The 18,309-nt window shown below is 42.8% G+C and overlaps 1 protein-coding gene across 2 annotated transcripts in view; it reads left to right on the top strand.

Annotated features, from left to right (window-relative positions):
- Window positions 1-18,309, top strand: part of SNX25 (sorting nexin 25) — an 83,374-nt gene that overhangs the window by 14,625 nt on the left and 50,440 nt on the right. For both annotated transcript variants that reach the window (XM_032187012.1, XM_032187011.1), the window contains exon 3: window positions 7,002-7,218. In XM_032187012.1, coding sequence (XP_032042903.1) covers window positions 7,002-7,218 — 217 coding nt within the window. The remainder of the gene's footprint in view (window positions 1-7,001; window positions 7,219-18,309) is intronic.

Here is an 18,309-nt window from a genome sequence, read left to right as displayed (position 1 = left end):
GTTTGAGATGCTAAATGAATTCAAAAAGGAAACATTCTACTTTTTTATTAGACTAAAACAGTCAGTCTCTCTGAAAATGGACAGTATACATTCCTTGCCCTGTGACAGTTCTGAAATACATAATTATTTTAATACTATTAACACCCTTATTTTACAAGTTTGTAGTTTTTTTAAAAAAAACAAAAAACCATGGCTAGTGATAGAAAAATAAAAAAATAAAAAAACATATCCTGCGTGTATTTCTGTTTCATTAGTGCCATATGCTAATGCCAATCACTCTTACAGTGAAGAGTATTAAAGTATTTGTGAACCCTAGGAATTTTTGCCAACTTCGTGCTCTCCAGGTCTAATGTTCAATTCAATAAAACGTTTTAAAAAGTCTGATCCATCGAGTAGACTTTTCAGTTCTGTATTTTCAATCTTGGAACAGTTCAGATTCCTACTGCCACATGAGGTTTTCAGATGTTGTCAGAGTGAAAGGGGTTTTGCAATGTATTTTTAAATCGGATTTTAGTTTTATTTGCATTACCTCAGAGATGCAAGGATAACGTTTTCAGAGGAGCCAGTATCACTTAATTTCAGACTTGCTGTTGCCATTTCCGAAGAGACAGCCTTTTGATTAATTCTGACTTCTTCAGCTATTTTAAACAGTCAGTTTGCTATTACTTGTTAACTGTCTTGCATCCCTCCAGAGTTACCTGTTGACTTCTGCTCTCCTGTCACATTTTTGCTGATGTTACAGCCAATCTGCATGCACTTTTCTCTCTGGTTAGAGTCACACCACATTATTGCACAGTTCTCCAAGGTTCTGTGATGCCTCTCTCTTGACAAGCTGTCTTGTGCTATATTGCATTTTTTGTTCTCATGGGCTGTTAAGTTAGTTGGAAGGAGAGACATCGTTGGTTATCCTTAGTTTTAATTGAAGGAGTTGTTATTGTTTCCATTTCAGTCACTGGTGTTATTTTAATAAACTTTATGTAGTGCTTGGATACTTTTCTGTTGATACTAACCAGCAGACAATAGTTGCCTTCATCTTGAATTGCTTCTCCTGCTGAAGCCAGCATAACAGTGTCTGGAATTGTCATTCAACGATGTCAGTCACTTACTCCACCAAAAAGGAACTTTTTGTTTACATCTGTTTACAGCTCGGTTCTCAACTTCTCTCTTATTTCCTATAGACAAGCAAGTAGTGTTAAAGGACAGTGCTTCAGAGTGCTTCTTTGCTCTTAATTGTAGCATCCTTGTGAAAGCTGCAGATAAAAGGTGAGGGAAAGCTGTCTACTATCCCTGTTACCGTGTGATGTTTCATTAAATCTAAGCACGCAAAATTGGAACAAGTGTAATGCTATACAGAGATTTTCTTTCTGCTGCATTCAACAAGGAAAACAAACATTCAGTTTTAAAATGGTGGGTCCTTTTTTTCAGAATGCTGTTGAGGCTGAGGGCCATAGCCATCAGCAAGTTTCTGTGCCATGAGTGTAGTCGGTCTTCCAGGAACTAAATTTTATCTTCCATTTTAATTGTTTGATATTCTGTGGTCTTGTAATGTTCTTCACAGCCAATATTCATCTTCATTATCTTAATAGTATCTGGAAAATTGGTCTTCATATTATTTACCTGCTTTTCTGGATCATTTATGAGTAAGTAAAACGGTATGGATCATAGAACAAATTCCAGCAGAACTCCACTTCTGAAATTCTTCTACTATGAAAACTACTTATTTATTTATTCCCTTTGTTTCATGTCCCTGAAAATATTTCTGTGCCAGGGAACCGTTTCTTACTCTATATCTGCTTAGCTTCCTTAACCCCTGTGTTGAGGCTGCCTTGTTAAAAATATTTTGGAAATTTCATAAATTTATATCCATGGATCAGAACTCGCCCATCTGTGTTCTTGTTGACCCTTTAGAAGAATATCAGAGTAAGGTTTCTGTTTATAAAAGGGAAAACATTCCAGTTTAAGACCCACACATTGACATTTAAGGAAAAAAAAAATGCAATACCTTCTGTGGTGCTAGTTGAAAAGCTGTGTTTTTTTCCACAGCTCTCAAAAATCAGTTGTTTGGGTCCAAAATCTGAGCAAGGCCTAATTTGAATTCATGTTCTCTCTGCTACTGGGATTCAAACACTTGGATCTAAGAACTCTCTTGGCAGAGAGTACACGGGCAAAATAATTTGAACAGAAATTAGTCTGATACTTTTTTTTAACATGTCTCCTGGATATTTATAACACGTTTTTTCTCTATTCTTTGTATATTTGGAAATTTCCTTTTTTTTTTCTACACATTTGTAGTAAGTATTAAGCAAATGTCAAGACAAAGTTGATAAAAATAACACCAACAATATGAAATGGGAAACTGTACAGTCATGGTCTTTTTTGCATAGGAGCAATAATAACATCTAGGCTATAAAAAAAAAACAACAAACAACATGTGAGTTTTATCGAGGCTGAATAATATCATAAAATGTGAGTGAACTCCCAGAAACACCAATATTTTTCCAAGCACAGACTGGACCAACAGAACTCAGATGTTAATGTTGTTATTGCCAGTGACTGGGGCAGGTTCACACAGTTTTTCACCAGCCTCTAGCGGCCAGGTCTAAATAAAGGCTTAGTGAGCATGGGAAACTTCAATGAATCAAGATAATGTTAAGTATGAAACTTCATCATCTTGATTTGTGTTGTATAGCTAAAACGTAATAAAGTCTAAAATACATCAGGTGAATAATGGCCTTTATGCCTTTGGATTTAAAAATCACTATCTTGGAAATGATGGAGTTACACATATTCAGATTATTTATTAGTGATTTTTCAGCAGAGTGGCTGTAATATTTTAGCTTGTCCTTTGAGGGTGAAGATGGAGCTTTTTTTTTTTTTTTTGGAGCTTTTTTTTTTTTTGACTGAACTGGATTTGGGCAGTGGATAAAAGTAGTGGCTGTAACAAGTTGTATAGAAAAGCTCTTTGCCAGGTAGTTATGAGTGCATATTGTCTGTCATCTTCTGCTAAACTTTTATTTAATGTATTTTTCTTCAGGTCTAGTTTCTGATAACCACATCGTGTGTCTTAAATCTGGCATGGTAGCAGCTGATGCAAGATCCGAGCAGAATTCGCCTTAATGTTGTCCTGCCATTTTACTCCCAGTGCTACTTGCCCTTGTAAGCAAGCGCTCAGGCAGGTGTTGCAGCTGTAGTGTACCTTCCTTTCTGGTGCTAACACAGTCACAGAAGAGTTTTGAAATTGACCATGATGTGATGTAACAATTCTATCCAGTGCTTTCAGGAAAGGATATTTACTGTTTCTTTGCAACTCAGAAGTCTCTGTTTTTGCATAGGAACAACGTTTCAGGTCTGCCTTTTGAGAAAACAGGTAGGTGTGTAGTCCTTATTATTCAAATTCCCACGTCTATCTGGGTGTGGCTTTTTTTTTTTTTTTTTTTTCCTCTCCCATAAAGCTGGGTAGTGAATCTCAGCCGTGTAAGAGCTGCCTGGTGTGAGCTCTGCATATTGCAGATTTGAAGCTAATCTGGCTCCCTGCTTCCTGTGGTGCCACTGGATGCTAAATGTATGCAGAAGAAGGGTTAGCAATTCACACCTCTGTGGGGTTAGAGGTGGAAGGAAGAGTCTGGAGGGGTGTCCTCACTAACCCTTCCACAAAGCTTCTGGCTGCATGTCCCAGCACTCCTGGCAGCCTTAAAAGCGTCATGGAGGAGGCCCATGTTCACACTGATGTAGGATTGTTTTTTAATCAATTATAACAACTGGGGACTCAGATCTAATAACTAATTTAGAAAACTCTGTAGAAATTTCTACAGTTTTGCACAAGACTCATTGCTGTCACTGCATCTGAAGAAATTTGTAGCAGCTGAGTTAGCTGGGGTAAGAGGCTGCCCTAAAGTGTGTTCTTCTCTTCTTGTCAGTCCTTTCTTGTCTTCTGACCAGTTGTTTTCAAGGCTTCAGTGCGTGATGTAGGAACAGTGACAACAGGCTGATGGGCAGGTTTTTCCTCTGAAGAAAGCAAGCTGTGCTCTTGGATTTGTTTTCTGTGTTTCTGCAGAGAGCTGAAAGAGACACCAGCTGCATCGCTAGGCAGGCGTCTGAGGCAGCCACAGCACATCATGGCCAGGCTGACACATGTGGATGAGGCAGGGTCTTATTCCAGGACAGGGTGCAGTTGGTGTCAGTGGCTGGTTGTTTTCATACTTTGCCTTGTTGGTATTTGGTTCTAAAATCAAGAAACAAAATCCTAAAGGTTGTCTCAGTGCTTGTTTGGACATATATTCTAGGTTTTAAAGTACCTCCAGGTTTTATAGAAAGCAAGACACTTCAATGGTAGTGATTCAGGAAGGGCAACAAAGCTCACAGATAGCAAGCAAACCATAGAAAAGGTGTAGAGGAAGAGAGTTATCAAAGGTAGGGTGCAGAAAATTGGTTTTAGAATGGGGAAATCCATTTAAAGTGTTCAAATTGTGGAACTGACAGAAACCCAAGTGAAGTATTTCATACTTGCATGGCTTATTCTTTGGTAATAATTGGTGATGTTTTGTTTTTAGCTTTATACCAGTACTAGATTTCATGGATCTTTAATGGTATGGCTCTTTAGGTGCATGAACATCACCTTGCTTTGCCTGAGCAGGAGTCTTCCCATTGTGATAGCTCTTGTTACGCTCCCTGTTGAAATACCTGAAGCAAATTTGCAAGAGTTGGGCTCTCGTAATTCCTTACTAATTAGCAGTGTTGCATATTTTGATCTGCTTTCCCAAAGCAGAGAGACTTAAAGTTGTATGTAATGGTGATTATGGAGAGAATGAGCAACGGAGCTCATTTTGGAGAGGAGCTGCCTGAAAGTACAGTTATAAACTAAGGCTCAGATGGAATAGGTGTGTGTTCTGAAAGAGAATATTGCCTGAGGGATAGAGATACAAGTTTTCTCTTGTTTTGTAGAGGTCTGCCCAATACAGGTAAGGAGCCACCACTCCTCTATACCATGACTTGTTGCCTTAGGCAAGGGGCACTGAAGAGGTGTGCTGCTTTAGAGTAAAGTGACTGCAAGGGTGTCTGCAAGAGAATCTGAAAAACGAAGTCACTGTCAGCCAGGGGCGGTAATCACAAGTACCGAAAGGCAGTGACTTTTGATTACCTTGAAGAAACACAGGTCTTTTTCAGGATAGGTGAGAAGAGAATCTGTGCTGTGACAGCTTTCCATCGCTCTTCAGATGCTGCAACAGAGGCAAAGCTGTCAGAAAAAAGTGGTTGCAGAAGGACAGGGGGACAGCTGTGGGAAAAATAGATGCTTAAAATGTGTGTTATCTCAAGTGTCCCATGACAAGGAATAATCCTCAGTTTTCAAAATACTGTTCCTAATTGCTCTTAGGTGTGTTGAGTGGTTATTCCTCAGTTTATCAGAAGCTTATCAGTTCAGCAAAAGACCACTGCCTTTTATAACTATTATTATCACTTCGTGGTATTTGTTGGTGGCAGGTTTCAATGAAATATAACTTCTGTTCTAGAAAAGTAAAGAAGTTGGGTCTGTTTTAAGGTTTGAAATTACCATCTTGCAATATGACTGTATTTTTTTCTCACATCTATGAAAAAGAAAACTTCAGAACTTCTATTTACTTATTTATGCATTTATTTAGTGAAATGTTTTTCTCTGAATAATTCATTCGAAAGCCTTGAAGTGACTTAGTAAATGACTTAACATATTCTGTCTCAGTGAAGTGAGTCAGTTTCTTAAACAACCTGCAGAATTGATTGATAAGGGTTTCTAGTCAAATGCTTCAGAAAATTTAATCTTTTCTTTAGAAATGTTTTTGATGAAGTGATGTAGGATGAAGCCTCCTAGTATTTCAGGGAGGCAGAAGTATTCAGTATAAGTTGCTATGCTATTACTATGTTACTAATTCATTGTCATAGTGCCAGGGAGCTTTTTATAGTTTACTAGGCTGCCAAAAAAATAATTTCCATCAAAGTGAAAGCTAAAAAATAGTGGAATCACATGGTTATTTTAAACCATAGGCTTACAGTGACAAACTAGGTGTACTTCTGACATTTAAAACAAACAAACAAACAACAACAACAAAAAAACACAACAACAACTCTGAAATCAGAATGCCTGGTCAAGAACCACCTGCTCAGATTATCAGACATGCAGCTTTTTTTATTCTTTATTTTTTTCTTCCTCCCTTCCTGTTCAGTTACCCCTCTGTTAATTCCAAGCTGATTTGCATCCCATTCACCGCCCCCTCCTCCCCAGCTTCATTCCCACCTTGCTGGCAATGCTAAATGTGGCTTGTGCGTGCTTCCTGAAGGCTTCCTGCTCCTTCCCAGCACTCCAGGAACATCTGCTAGTAATGCATCAGTAAAACTGGAGACACGCAAGTGTTGTCAAAAAGAAAAACTAGTAGAAGAAGGTGTTGTCATGGAACGCGCCATTACAGCGATCCTGTTGCTTGTAGCTACAGTTTGGAATATCACCTTTGAAATTCATGTTGTCTTTCTAATCTACTTCTCTTCCATCTCTAGCTCTACCAATCCTACAATGTACTTTCTGTAGCGTTAGGTATGTCTATTGAGATACAAAATCCTACCACCTCCTCGCTTAACAGCGATTTTAGAGTGGAGGCTGAGTTTGTGGCTGAAGAAGGTTGGTTTCGATCTGCAGCAACCTAGATGCAGCCAGATTATGTGATAGTTCCTATAACCAAATCCGCTACTGAGGCATGAAGACTAGTTTGGGGTTAGTGTGTTGCTTGTAACCTGGCTGACCGAGCAAATCCACTTACAGGCTTTGCTTTGCAAAGTGACCTCCAGTAACCTGGGAGGTGCTGATTTCTGCAGCTTTGCCAGCCTGGCACTGGGGAGAAATTAAAGCCTAAAGGGGAAGATATGAAACCTAAGACCCATTTTATTACTGAGGAGATGGGTGGAGGGCACGATTTCTATCCTGGTGTGCCTTCCCCTTTCGCAGTCCTTGCTATTGATTGTTTTGTTTCTCCTTTCAGTGTTTGACTACAGCTACAGAGATTACATCCTGTCCTGGTATGGGCCACTCAGCAGAGATGAAGGGCAGCTGTACCAGCTGCTATCTGAAGACTTCTGGGAGATTGCCAAGCAGCTGCGACAGAGGCTGAGTCACATTGATGTAGTTAAAGTCGTCTGCAATGATGTAGTGAAAGCTTTACTCACACACTTCCGTGACCTTAAAGGAGCCAATGCCAGGTAAAACCAGAGCTGGGTTTCATTGGAATTTTCTGCTCATCTCTTTGCTTTTAGGTGTGTGATATCAAAGCAATGAAGAATGTAATGTTTTTGTAGGCAACTGATAAAACAGTTCATGTTTATTAACAGTTTTAGAGAGCTAGCAGGCTTCAAGGCACCTATAAGACCTGTGGAAGGGAATGTTTGTCCTTCTTTTTTAATGGTTGAGATTCACTGCTATTTCCATTTCATCTTTGAATTCTTTGCTCGCAGTAGGAGGCGGGCTGTCTGAGCAGCTCCTGCAAGTAGTGCAAACCTGCAAGGGAAAGGAGAGGCACTGTCAGAGCAGTCAACAAATGAGAATGTAGTTATTTGCACCTTTCCCAAAATAGCACGAGGGTTAATTCCATTCAGTTTTCCGTTTCTGCTAGCCCCAGGAGGGAAAGCTTCATGATTTCTGTAAGCGGTCTGTCCTGCAGTAACTAGATTTTTTTTCCTAGTGAAAAATTGTTGGCTGGATTTTCTTTCTCTTTTTAGGTTACCTTGTTAATTCCGTGAATTTCCTCTTTGCCCATTTAAAAAGGTCAGCTGTCTCCTAAATACTGTCACACCCAAATTGTAATTGCATGTGGGAGCTCTCACACCTACGCAGTTCACTGATCCAAATGAGTGGCTCATGGAATTGTGCATGGAATTTGAGTTTATATCTGCACTTACCTGCAGTTATCCCAACAGAAATGTGCTCTGGTTGTTTGGTTTTATACTGTGCATTTTATACTATGACATTGTTTTGCATACAGTTAGATTCACATATTTTTAACACTCCGGAGAAAAAAGATCAACTGGTTTTGGTCAGCAACCAGTCTCTGCGGTGCCATTTACACGTCCTTCTGTTCTGGAGCAGAAGACAAGGTCAATGTATTTGTGGTAGCTGCCAGCTTTGTGTAGTCTAATCTGCAGGAAATAAAGCAATGGAAACTAAAGAATGGTTGCCTTCAAGAAAAGAAGTTAGTATGTAGGCACATTACAGTAACATTGTGTTATCACATTATTGTCCCAATAACAATGCATTACCTGAATTCCAGATACTATTTTGTTTTAGATCTAGTATATGGTAGAAATCTTGTGGTCCAGTAAAGCTCTTGATGGTGCTCTCTGATTTTAAGCATGGTGCTTGCACTTGACCTTTGTCATGGTAAAATACTTGCTTTGGGGAAAGGTATGATTAGAAAATATAAAGGATGAGGACGGTTGGTTTGTTTGTTGGTTTGAAGTGTGAATGCTCACCTGTTTGGAGCTGGGGACACAGAATGCACAATTGCAGAATTACTAGATACTGTTAATGCTTATTCTTGATGAGATTCTTTGTCTGCTGAGAATAATGACTACCTCCACTAGATCTAGCTGGATTGTTATTTCCACTACACAGAGCTAAAATAAAGAAAATCTCCTGGGTATTTTCCAATTAACTTTTTCTCTTTGGAAGGGTAAATGCACCTTAGTCATTGCTGGATAAGTCAGACTGCATTAACATGGTAATGAGAATTAAATAGTATGATAATGGGTCAAAAAAATGCCCCACAGCCATAACTTCAGATTTTGTCTAGGTTGAAATTGGACTCATTGTTTTTCTCGTTGTGCAAGGTTGAGAATTCACAAGGAGGAAAATCTGGTTTTAAGGTGCCTAACAGCAGACCAGCAGTCCTACCAGCTGCACGATGCAAAGTCTGAAATCCTAGCACATCCTCGTGCTGCTCATCCAAGCTTGTTCAAAAAGCTCAAGAAGCTTTATAGGAGTTGTCCAGCTGAAATGCTGCCCCATGGCCTGTGGTGAAGTCAGTGGAAATGTGGCCATGTGCTTGCACCCGGTACAGATTGAATTGGTACTTCCAGGTGATCTGAGCATGTGCTTCATAAACCTGAAAGCGTGCCTGGGACTCTGATACAGTTTTCTTTTTTGCCTTCAAGAGAATGTGGTACTCAGAATAACTTGAGTTTGGTACTAAATTAATCGTTTGCTGTGCTAGAACCTGCTGGCAGCCTAAATCATGGGCTGAGAACTACCAAGTGTGTCGCTTTTGGCTTGGAAACTGCAAGCTAGAGTCTCTTGGAAAACCTGTGGTTATATTATTATGACAGCTCAAACAGAAAATTCTCCTTTCTGAGGTAGGGAGCGTGAGAGATGTCATTAGCCTCGCTTATCTTCTCATTTCTGTCAACGTTTTAAAAACAGCAGCAGATGTAAATTGGAATTCCTGTTTCCCTCTCAGTGTCTGTAATAATGAATCTGGTTAGTTTGGGATGATGAATATAGTGGCACAGAGACCGTAATTAGAGCCGGCTATCTGTCCTGTTGTAGTGCCTGACAGAACACTGTCTTTTTTCCTCTGCCAGGTTTATAATGCAGCATGGCAGCAAAGGGCATTTTGCCTGTTCTCGGGTGGCTTGCAGAGTTTTAAATACCTGTTCCAGCCCTGGAGAGGGTGCTGCCTAAAGCACTTTGTTTTCCACCTATATGACAACAGACGACCACAAAGTAAGGGAAAGAAACACTGTCCCCAGGAGGACAGAGGTGTCGGTTTCTTCGTTGTGAAGCTTGCCTGTTTTGTCACTTGGTTCACTTCAGCCGTAGAAATCCCTTCTCTGCTTTTTCTGACTGACTGAGGCCTGTGATATCTGGCAGATCAGGATGTCTGCTGGGATGAAATAGGCTGCAACCCTTCAGAATAAGAGGCTACTGTCCTCACCTTGCTCCTGCTTTCCCTCTGGCTTATCTCAGCCATTGCAAGGCTCCATTTGATAACAAATAGCCCAAAGTAAATGGCAAGCAGAGGCTAACAGATAAGGAAAAACGTGTGCTTGAATGAGGGGAGGAGAGCATGAGGAGAAGAGGCTGCTCCATGCTGGCTGGTGGGAGGCAGGGGATCAGGAGGGAGAAGCCTGGCAGCGTTAGGTCTGTTTCCCTTTTCTTTTATTCTGTCCCTTCGCTTTGTTTAAAGGAAACTCTTTCCTGCTAGACACAAAGTGAAATAAGGGCAGAGATGCTCCTCTGGCTGTGGGCAAGACTGCCTGGGATGACACAGAACCATGAAAACAGAAGACAAGATAGCTTCAGCTTTTTCATCCTGTGTGCATCATTGAGGGTTATCATGAGGTCCAGTTGGAGCTGCAAAGGATCCCATCAATATTCAGTTACAAAATTTGTGGCAATTCAACATTTTCTAGATAGGAAACCATTTGATTCCTGACATAAGCTCAGTGTAGAAATGAAAATTGATAACTTTCCCATGTCCATTGTTAAGTAGTTTCTGACTTGAGATAGGAAAGGAAAAAATCAGCCTGGGTTTGCTGGGAGAAATGATAGTTCTTTGCTGTGCTGAATCAGGAGTGAGGTTATAACAGGATTAGCCTAGTCCATCCTGCAGGATATGGTCCTGTCGTTGCAGAGAGGGTTGTATTTGGTGATTCTTGCTTTATAGCAGCTTTTGGCCTTCTGTTCCTTAATGTCTTGTGCAAGTTTATTTCCTTGGCTACTTCATGTAAAGCATAAATTGAATATATGTGAGTATTTAGTGCTGGACTGTGAGCTGTGTAGGGTGGCGTATAATGCTGCAGGTTTCTGCACTGGTAGGTGGTGCAGCGTTGTCTGTGGTGCCAGTATCCTTTCTGTGGGGCTAGAATTACCTGATCCTGGCAACATATTCTTGCTCTGGTAACTTGAAATGTTTGTGGAGAGCAAGAGGCAGCAGGTCCTATTGGTGAGCCACTCATTCAGTAGCTTAGGGACCTAGCAAAGAAAACAACCAACAAATAGTGTCTGTGAATCTGTCCACGTGGAAGGAAGGGGAAGTTCCCTCACACCTGTTGTGGGCTAAGAATTACCCCCCTCAGATACTGCCACAGGGCTCTTAACGTTTGCTAAATAACACCCTGGGCTGGTGGTCTCTAAACTGCAGCGTAGCCAAATGAGATCTGCCTGCACTAGATTTGTAGGCAAATGAAATGCAGGAGCTGTTAACGCTGGCCTGTTGTTGAACCCGCTGACAAGCAGTGCTTTTTGAGCAGAGCTCAGTGGGAGGCGGTCACAGTGACACTGATTTTCCTACGTCACTTGGCTGGGCGTGTTGTTTGTTCGTCTTTAACCTACGGCTGGGGCACCTTGATCCCAAAGGCAGAGGATTTCTGCAGATCTGGGTGTGTAGTGTGGCAGGCTGCTCCTGGCAAGCTGGCTGTGCCGTGCCACCTGAGGGGTGCTCAGCAGTGTGTTTGTGCTCGTGCCTGGAGTCACAGCCGAAGTCGTGACTTGGCAAAGGGGATTCCTTGGGAGCTGCAGCCTACTTCTGCTGCACGTTCAGAACCATATTGGAGGGCTCTGAGCTCTTGGGAAGGGTGAGAGGGAAAATTGCTGTTTGAGTGGTCAGTATTGACAAGTAATTTTGAGGTTTTAAGTTCACGTTGTGCCCATCTTGCCAATATTCCTGTCATCTGCTCTGTCTCTTCTCCTCACCCTGTTGGTAATGTAACTTTATTGGGCCATGTAAACACCTTGGCATGTATAGGATATAAATTGTTGTATCCTTGTGCTTGTTGCATTGACTACATACAGTATGAGTTGGTATTTAGTAAGAGGGAAAAATGGTGCTGCCACAACAAAAATCAAGAGCAGGTGGGTGCAAAGGCAATTCAAGCACTGGAGGTATAACTTGGTTAATTCTGTACATGCATCTAAATTGTCATGGTGCATCCAAGCTACTAAACACCTCCCCCAGTCCTAGTTTCTCTTTTATAATTCCATTTTCCACCCACAAAGTAGGAATACCAAGAACTGCTTATCACAGCCTCCGAAAATGAGTGTCGAGAGGATGAGTATGAACGCATAGAGGCTGGTTGCAATGAGGGCAGCAATTTTTTGAGGTGCTGAGAACAAAACAGTCAGAAAAAGCCGGGCCCTGGGCACACTGTTCAGGTTATCTCCTGGGTAGCTCCAGGTCTAAAGCTCGCCATTGCCTTCAAGCTCCAGTGTGGGAAGTTCGGATTTCCTGTTTACAGCTGAGTATCACCAAGGCACCACAACAAGCATGATGACCTCCTGCTGCTGGTACGGTCAGACCACAGTTAGCAAGGCTTCTGTGTGATCTCTGGGCCCGTCACCAACATTACATGTCAAGTGCTCTCCTGTGGAGGAAGGTAGCTGTGACACATACAAGTGCTATGATTATGGAGTCAGTAAATGCTAGAAGAAGGGTTTTATACAACTTACTGATCCCAATAAAAATGGCTGTGGAAATTAGCAGTTTTGGCTTTGACGGATTTTTGCTGTGCTTTTTGGGTTTGGTGTGGTTTGGTTTTGGAGGATTTTTTTTTTTTTTTAGCTGGTATTTTTTTCAGGTGTGTTAATGGTGCTGGCTTGTGAAGGTTTGAATTGATTCCTTTTATTTCTGAGGAAGTTCAAGCAGATCAAGCAACTGGAATTGTGCTGTGGTGTCAAGGTTAGAGATCTGAGGGTGACAGAGGTGGAGAGGTGCAGGCTACGTGTACTTCTGGTAGTTCTCTGAATCCTTTTATGAACGTGAGTGGTGAGTGTTGATGTACTGATGAGAGTCAGAGCCAGTTGCACGTACACTTCAGCTCACAATTGCACTGATTGAGACTTAAATGTAACAGCAAGGCTCTCTCTTGAAAGCCCAATTAAAGCAATAGCAAGGCCAAAGGGAACATTTTGTGATTTTCTTAATATATATATATATATATATTTTTTTTTATGAGAAAGGACCCTTACATAATTTCCTGTAGATTTGTCGCTAATGTTTTAGGGACTTTTTGTCCTGGATGCTATTTATTTATTTGCTTGATTGCTTGCTTCCTGTTTCCAAAGCAGACAGATTTATCTTGCTTGTCATTAAGTTCTTGGTCATGCCCGTCTTTGAATCCAGTGGACTTCTTGAGGAGTTTCTTGTCCGTGGAGCAGTAGTACTGCCAACTTCAAATCTACTGAGTCCATGAGTTGCATGGGCATTGTAAATGCCATGCTGCCATCGGGGTTGGTTTTTAATTTTTTAATCTCTTTGACAAATCATTTTTAAGCTCTTCCATGCAGTCATATTGTGACTATGTAAAAATAAAGATGCTGCTTTGCATCATGAGCTTGTGACCCAACCACAAATCCCAGAGGTCTCTGAATGCTCCAACTGTGATCTGTTTTTATTGTTCAGTTACCAGATGGTTCTGACTAAAAACATGGGTATCTAGAGTAGACCCTAGAATTTTTTTCTAGGGAGAGAAATTTCCATGAGATCCCTGTGTTGATAAAATTGCAAGCATGGAAAGGAAATTAGGACAGATTTCTGTAACGTTGGTCATGTCGTAACTGCTCGTCTTCAGGAGTACCTGCTTTTCTGCTTCCTTTTTTGAAGTGCTGGATAAACTTAGAGGTTTGCAATAGCACGGGGCAAGGTCTTGGTGCTGAGGGCATTCAGACGGGAACACATTTGATAACTGCATGAAGCAATTGCAGAGCAGGGGAGAGTTGCTCCCTGTGTCAGTTTGGGACCAAAGGAGTGCTCTGCATGGAACAGACCCCATACAAAGGAGTTCATTTTGGCAGGGCCTGCCTATGGCCCAGTATTCACAAGTAGTTTCTTGATCTTCCACTGGTTTGGGGGCTGCCGAAGGAAATACATTTGCTTTCTGAAACTGTGAAATAGCCTTGGATAGTGTTTAAAAAAAAAAATAAAAATTAGGAGCATGCTTGAAAAGTTGGTAAAAATGAAAATCACTGGCAAGAAATTTATGAGGTTAACGTTGGCTTTGTAGCTCACAGGGGAGTGAAGAGGGGTGATCTGTAGGCATGCTGTGCAAAGGTGATCTGTAGGGGTGATCTGTAGGCATGCTGTGCAAAGCCTGAGTTCTGTCTGGTTTAAAATCACTGAAGTCCCCTGTATCTCAGTGCTCCGAAATAAATCCCCATGACTCCAGTCTCAATCGTTCAGGAGGACACGAGTGCAGTTGCCATGTGGCTTTCTTTTTCTATTGCCTAAAGCAGATGAAATAGGCCTGGTTTACAAACCTGGTATCACGCTGCTTCTGAAACTGTTTGCTCCAGTGCCTCATTTGTATTAGTTCACTGCCCGCAGTTGTGCTCGGAATTTGTGGATAATTGGCTGGGCTTTCAAAGCTCTCTCCGTAAATAGCTGTGCTCGTTTTTGGTTGCGGGTTTTCTGCGATTGCCAAGAATCTCCTTGTTTGGTAAGTCCAAGCACGCAGCCCTAATAATGCATGTTCAAAACTGGACAGGATGAGAAATAATACCTATATTTCTGCTTGAGTTATTTAATAGCGCTTGACAACTTCATTGGCGCTGGAGAGATGTAGGGCACTGCTTTGTGTTAGCTTCTGCTGTTCCTGTCGGTTACTGCAGAAACAAACACTACCTTCCTGTGCTTTTGGTAATGATAGAGCTGAAGATGCAGATTTTATGCCAAGCATTAAGAGCGTGTGGTCAGGGTGTCCTAGCTGCTGCTCTAGGACAGACGGCAGCAGTGCCACTACTATTTGCTTCCATGGTTGCTCACCGCCCTGGTACCTTGTAGGTAGGTGTGAGGGGGGGAGCCCAAGTGCTGAGGGATGCTGCTTGCTGGGCAGACACTGTTTTCCCTACAAGCACAGCTTGTTTTCCCTCCAAGCTGAACAAAGTATATATGGAAGCAAATAGAAGTATAATACTTTTTGTATAAATAAAAAGGATCATCTAAGCCTGACTGTCTGTTTTACCACTGGTGTTTTAGTTTATTTTGTAGCTGTTTTGTCATCCCCCCCAAACTTTCCCTCACGCTTTGTCTTCCAGTCCCCTTCATTTCTTTTGCCCCAACAGCAACATAAAGATTTATTGCTGCAACTGTTTGCCATGGATAATGCCAGGCTTGTTTAGAATTGAGTTCCGTGAAGACTGTTCCTCTATTCTTTTATCAAAAATCACAGCATGGTATGGGTTGGAAGGGACATCCCACCCCCCTGCCATGGGCAGGGACATCTCCCACCACACCAGGCTGCCCAAAGCCCCATCCAGCCTGGCGTTGAGCACCTACGGGGATGAGGCACCCACAGCTTCTCTGGGCAACCTGTGCCAGGGCCTCACTGCCCTCTGAGTGAAGAATTTCCTCCTGAAATCTAATCTAACTCTCCCTTCTTTCAGTTTAAAGCCATTCCCCCTTGTCTTGTCACTACAGCCCCTGACCAAGAGTCCCTCCCCATCGTTCCTGTATCCCTCTTTAGGCCACCATAAGGTGTCCCTGGAGCTTTCTCTTCTCCAGGCTGAACTCCCTCAGGTGAGGTGCTCCAGCCCCCAATCATCCTCGTGTCCCTCCTCTGGACCCACTCCAACAGGTCCGTGTCCTTGTGTTGGGTGCCCAGTCCCTCTGGCTGGCATCCTTTAAAAATCTGATGGGATTCTGTTCATCCCCTTTTGCTTTTTAGATGATATTTTAATTACAGTTTGGCTAGGAAAACAACTGAAAGAGCCCCTCTTCCAGAGATTTAAGTCCTGTTAGGTGACGGAGATAACTGCGGGAAAAAAAAGGGAACTATTACAGCTGCAGTGTGTGCAACTCCCCTTCCCCCCATATTCCCTTAGGCAGGAATGCATTAAACAAATTAGAAGGACAAGAACCAAATATTTGCTGTTCTGCTTGTTTATTCTGTTCAATTTTCTGTTTTTGTTCTGTTGGCTGTACCAGAAGAGTGCTGGCGTAGGTCCAGCTCAGACAAGCTGTATGTATTGCTTGTGGACTGGGAATAAATGTGTACAACAGGGAGGCAGAGTCTGAGGAAGCCCTTCTCCCGCATGCCTGACAGCACAGGTGCAGTCGGTGCCCCAGGGTGCCTGCAGCCCCAACCAGACCGTCATTCCTCAGGAGATCTGTGCTGTGTGTGGATGGGTTTAGAGAGATGCTGAAGTAAATCTTGATCTAATAACTGGGCACGGTGTCCCACAAATCAGGTAAAGCTGTCCAGAAAGGAAAGTCTGTGTGTGTTTCTAGGCCAAAAAAAAAAAAAAAGCAGTCACCATTTTCTTTCAGTTCTGACTCCATCATTGCTGTTACTAGCCAGGAATGGGTTGCTGAAAGTCAGTCTGCTGCCAGCCAGCTGATGCTCTGTGTACGAAACCTGTACAAAACCTGTTCTCTGGCATTCAGCTTGAGCTTCTGGCGGAGTTTCGAAGTGGCCGTCTCTGGGTGGACTGGCCAGTCCAGAAGGTGAAGCCTCCTCTTCCCAGTAAGAGGTGGCTGTACGTAAATGGCCCAGACTTTCTGTCTGCCTGTCTGCCTGAGACGTCTGATTTTGGATAATGAATGTCTTTAGGGAGAGCATGTGAGGTGGGGTGTTTGATGTGGTGGAGAGAAGGCTGGAGGATGTATCTGGAGGATGTGAGAGGAATGGAAATGCACTGAGGAAGATAGCCAGGTATTCAGCTGCTGGAGGGAAAAGATCCTACCAGAACAAGACAAACAGCTTCTGGAGCTAAATCAGCCCTACCACCTGTGCTGGGTAATGATGAAAACTACACATCATCTTCATACGCTGCTCCTCAGAAGAGCAAACAAAGTATGTACATCCAAACTGCTCCCAGGGCCTTGTTTTTGAAATTTGTCTTTCTTGTAGCAATTGAAGCTCTCTCCATTATCCACCTTTGAAAATAAAACATTTGATTTGGGATTCAATAAAAGGCTTCAGTGAAATCAAAACCAAATGTCATTTTAGCATTTGTGTTCTCCTGAAAATGAGTTTAAAAACTGATGTTGGTCATCTTGAAACAAATGGCTTGCATTATTGGAGCAGAATTACAACTGTTATAATAATACTGATATTCTGCCAACATACTTGCTCTCTCCTTTGCCAACTACCAAAAAACCACTGTGCAGTGCTGCCTCTCTCCACTGGCCATGTAGTGGTGTCTAACTGGAAATTTCTCCTTTGAGTCTATGCAATTTTTGGTCATTTTTCCACACACAGGGGCAATCAGCTCTGAGGAGCTCTGTGGGTAACAGTCAGGACAGCCACCTGTGGCAGTGGGAAGGAAGCAGACATCACAGATGATGGGAAGAGGTGCTGGGGTGAGACACGAAAGGCCTGAGCCTAATAATACCTCAGGGCCTTCTGCTGAAGACCAGTCCTGGCTGGCTTTGGGAACTGCCCTGGCCCCTCTCAGGTAACAGCGTGTCTGTCACCCTGTACCCCCTGGCATGGTCACCTTGCTGCTAAACCACAAGGCTGGGGTTGCACTATGTCAGGCATGTGGCCGTGAAGGAACTGCTAGGGCACCAGCTCTGCATTTAGAGCCCTTCTTGATTAAAAGAAAGGTACCGAGTGACCTCCAGTAAGGAGTTCCCGTGGCACATCCAGGCCGCCATGCTCTGAGAAGTCCAGAAAACCACTGGCAGCTGGGAGGAGATGGACTGGTCAGTACTGGCTCAAAATCAGGGAAGGTTTGCTCCCTGTTTCTTCCAGAGCTGCCATCAGAAGGGCTGTCTGTGGGGAGCCTGCCAGCAGCACGCTGTGCTCTCATGCTTCGTGCTGCAGCCGTGGCCTGGCCGCCCCCGGCTGTTAGCCCTGGAAGGCTTCGTGCCGTCTTCCCAAAACGCACCTACTGTGATGTGCTGCTGTGTGTGTGTTTATTTGCCCCTCCAGTGGCAGAAAGAGGAGTGTATCAGTATGATACGTTACAATACTGTAGCACACTATACTGACTCCAGGCCTGATGTACTTTCCATACGTTAGGAACCTGCTTCTCTCACCACGTACAACGTGAAAGCAACAAGGAATTTTGGTTTTCCTCCATCCATTTAGTATCCAGTATCCAGCTGGCTTGTTGGTGAGCGAGTGCATGCTCATGGATGCCTTCCCCAGCAGGCTCAGGGTTCTGGCTGAGAGTTATCTCCAGCCCCTTCTTCAAGCTGAGAAGGTCAGGATCTGCCTCCACTGAAGGCTGGCAAGATGGACCCTGACTCTGAGGCACTCAAGACAATGGAGGAAAACTGATTCTGGTCCCAGGCTTGTTCCCTGCTTATTATTATTATTATTAAATCCACGGTGGTTATTAGTATAAAAGCTGCATAT

Source organism: Aythya fuligula, chromosome 4, assembly GCF_009819795.1.
Source record: "Aythya fuligula isolate bAytFul2 chromosome 4, bAytFul2.pri, whole genome shotgun sequence".
Lineage (NCBI taxonomy): Eukaryota > Metazoa > Chordata > Aves > Anseriformes > Anatidae > Aythya > Aythya fuligula.
The sequence above is the reverse complement of the archived record's forward strand: the minus strand, read 5'-3'. Positions and strand labels throughout refer to the sequence as shown.